Here is a 3,199-nt window from a genome sequence, read left to right on the forward strand (position 1 = left end):
AAGGTAACGCCGACACTTCCAATTCAAAGCTACTGCTTTACATCTCTTCTTCAACCACCCTCACATCCTTTGAAAATGTTATGAATCAGCTCTCTATAAACCCCACACATATCCTTTATCGCTTGCCAAATCTGTTGTCCATTCATGTTAAGCACTACGCCATCAATGAACTTCACAATTCACCCTCCTCACCCCCACCCAGTTCATCTATTGCATGAAATAAAATCTGTGTGATTATAACAACTATGTAGGCCCGACTCGTCCTAGACTAACCGATAGATTTAGCCACCCACACCCGTATGATCGACTAAACAATAATTCATCACCTCTTACTCACAAATTCTCTGCATCTCGCCGTCTTTCGTATTCTTCTACTCACACCACCTACAATTTCTATCACCAACAATTTTTCCATTCAAGCGCGAACGACATCTTTTCCATTTCGGGAAAACACGACTACATGCGTTACAAAATCCCTTTCCTTTTTCTGTCTACTGATATCCACGCAGAAACATCTACCCCATGCAATACATATCACAACCACAAATACCTACCGTATACAGACACACACACACACACACACACACACGTATATATATATGTATACATAATTAAAATTAGGGTTCAGAAAAATCTGCTTCACCACACACCAAAATTAGAAATAGTAGTTAAAACTACTATTATACTACCATAATATATCTCTCAGACAGTAGCACTCGCAACTCACACAAGCAAAAAGAAAAAAATCTATCCGGCTTTGATTAACTGTATACGCGTTTCAGGATTAAAGAGGATATAAGATCGGGTAATATAATTTACACCTCTTTAACCCCGAAACGCGTATAAAGTTAACCAAAGCCGGGTAGATTCGTTATTTTTTCTTTTTGCTTGTGTGAGTTGCGAGTGCTACTGTCTGAGAGATATATTATGGTAGTATAATAGTAGTTTTAGCTACTATTTCTAATTTTGGTGTGTGGTGAAGCAATTTTTTCTGAACCCTAATTTTAATTATGTTTATAATCATAAAACTTTTGTATAAGTTTACCGATAATGTTTTTTAACACACCGAACTACTTGGTAAACTTACTAATTATTAATTAATTATTAATTTTTACCCTATATCTGTAAGAATATATATATGAAGAGTAGACAAACGCACAGCTGCGAACACATGCGCACTCTTCCACTCACATGCACACACATGCACAGCTTCCACTCACATGAAGACTAACATATACACCGCAATTCGTTCACACATGAGTAAACACGACTTCTTTTAAGTGTCAAATTGTAATCAATGTTTCCGGTATTTCATGTATAACTTTGCTTAATATCTTTTTTCCTTGATTTATTCTTACCAATTCTAGGTGTGGTTGGTGGAGGATGCTATGACCACACAGGTGGCGGAAGTAATCTTTTATGTCTACCTAACGATCCCATTTGGGCCAATTATACTACAAAAGTTGAAGAAGGAGGTTTGATTTATGGCAGTGAATATCAACTTCAAAATTACGACACTAATAAACTCTTTTCTTTTGCTAACGCTAAATCACTTCATAATCACAACGTTCCGTGTGCTGTCTGTTTGACACGCCAGCCTGCTGTTGTTATGATATTACCAGCCAGGACAGAGTGTTATCCTGGTTGGTCAACTGAGTATTCAGGATATTTGATGTCCGGTCATCACGGAGAAAAGGGCAGACAAGAATATGTGTGCGTGGACTATGCACCAGAAGCTGATCCAGCCGGTTACAGAAACGAAAATGGAGCTGTATTCTATTTCGTTCAGGCTGCTTGTGGTTCATTGCCATGTCCACCGTATGTCGATGGTCAAGAATTAACCTGCGTTGTGTGCAGTAAATATTGAATAGAAATTAAATTCGTTTCCATATGAAATTATATCGGTGAATTACAGGAAATAATATAAATTTTTGTGTTACCTAATATTTTCTTTAAATTATATCTATCATTAAATAAACAGGTGCATTAGTTTTCAGAAAATATTGAAGACTATACAAAAGAGGCGACATAGAATGCCAGAAATATCCTCAGAAAAAATCTAAATCAGTCGAATAATTCTAATAAACACGTTGTAAGATTTCAGCTTACCAAATTTAACGTTGAAATAAAATGTTATTTCGTTTAACAGTATTTCGTTTTCTGTCTCATGATTCAGCAAAGCCCCAAATGAAGTACCACCATAGAATTATATCATCTTTTCCTGCACAGCCTTAGAAAGTCTAATACTTGACGCTACTATCTCAGACATCTTGGTTTTCAGATTACAACTCGTATTCTGACAAGGACCATGAACCACCACATTACTTAGTACATAACATGCCTGATTCTTTCAACAACAACCAGTTACTTCTACGCAAACCATTCATTCTATTTGCCGTTATTAATCAGGAAAGCTTTCCGTTCCATTCCTACCTTATATCTTATAAAACATATTTATCATCTACTTAAATATCACAAAATCTTTATTCTAAGATTTCTGAATCTGTGGAGTTTAGATGATCAATCCTTCAAAAGGCAGTAGAAATAAGTATTGGTCCTCCCAACCCAAATCTATATCACAACCTTCCCACCTCTCCACAAAATAAAACACAAATGAAATTCGATGCACAGAACACTCACATCATACAATAAACGAATGGTTCGGCTAACAACATCACGTTGCAATAAACATTGAAGATTACTTAGTGTTTACAATCCGCTGTAATTATTGTGATGGGCAAATCCGGATTCACTTCTCTTGATTACGAATATTTTCCTAAGTGTAAATTCAAAACAAATTCTGAAAATATGGACGCTGGTAGATCTTCAAATTTTTCTTTTAATTCAGTAGTTAATGATGCCTCATAATTAGATGGTTAAAACAACCGACATGTGTTTAAGCTGTACAGAGCATGCGCAGCTGCATATGCAACCCATCATTACAAAAGGAAAGTGATGGGGCTATGATGAAATTTGATATGGTTGTAAGATTTATTTTGTAGCTTATTTCAAATTAACGTTAGTTCGAGGGCGAAATTGAGAATATGTGGCCTGTGTGTTTTCTGTACCTTGTTTATCATTTTGTGCATGTTTTTTTGCAACGTCATGTACCCAGATATGCATCTATATATACATGTAGATGAAGGTATGTACATACATGTACATATATATGCATATACTCATATATTATTTATATATA

At 35.6% G+C, this 3,199-nt stretch overlaps 1 protein-coding gene across 1 annotated transcript in view; it reads left to right on the forward strand.

The window, feature by feature from the left end:
* Positions 1-1,867, forward strand: part of LOC106883687 (uncharacterized) — a 2,695-nt gene extending 828 nt beyond the window's left edge. The window contains exon 2 of the mRNA XM_052974975.1: positions 1,368-1,867. Within this exon, the coding sequence (XP_052830935.1) occupies positions 1,368-1,867 (500 nt within the window). The remainder of the gene's footprint in view (positions 1-1,367) is intronic.
* Positions 1,868-3,199: the final 1,332 nt, after the last annotated feature.

The sequence above is a fragment of the Octopus bimaculoides genome, chromosome 20 (assembly GCF_001194135.2).
Source record: "Octopus bimaculoides isolate UCB-OBI-ISO-001 chromosome 20, ASM119413v2, whole genome shotgun sequence".
In the NCBI taxonomy this organism is placed as follows: Eukaryota; Metazoa; Mollusca; class Cephalopoda; order Octopoda; family Octopodidae; genus Octopus; species Octopus bimaculoides.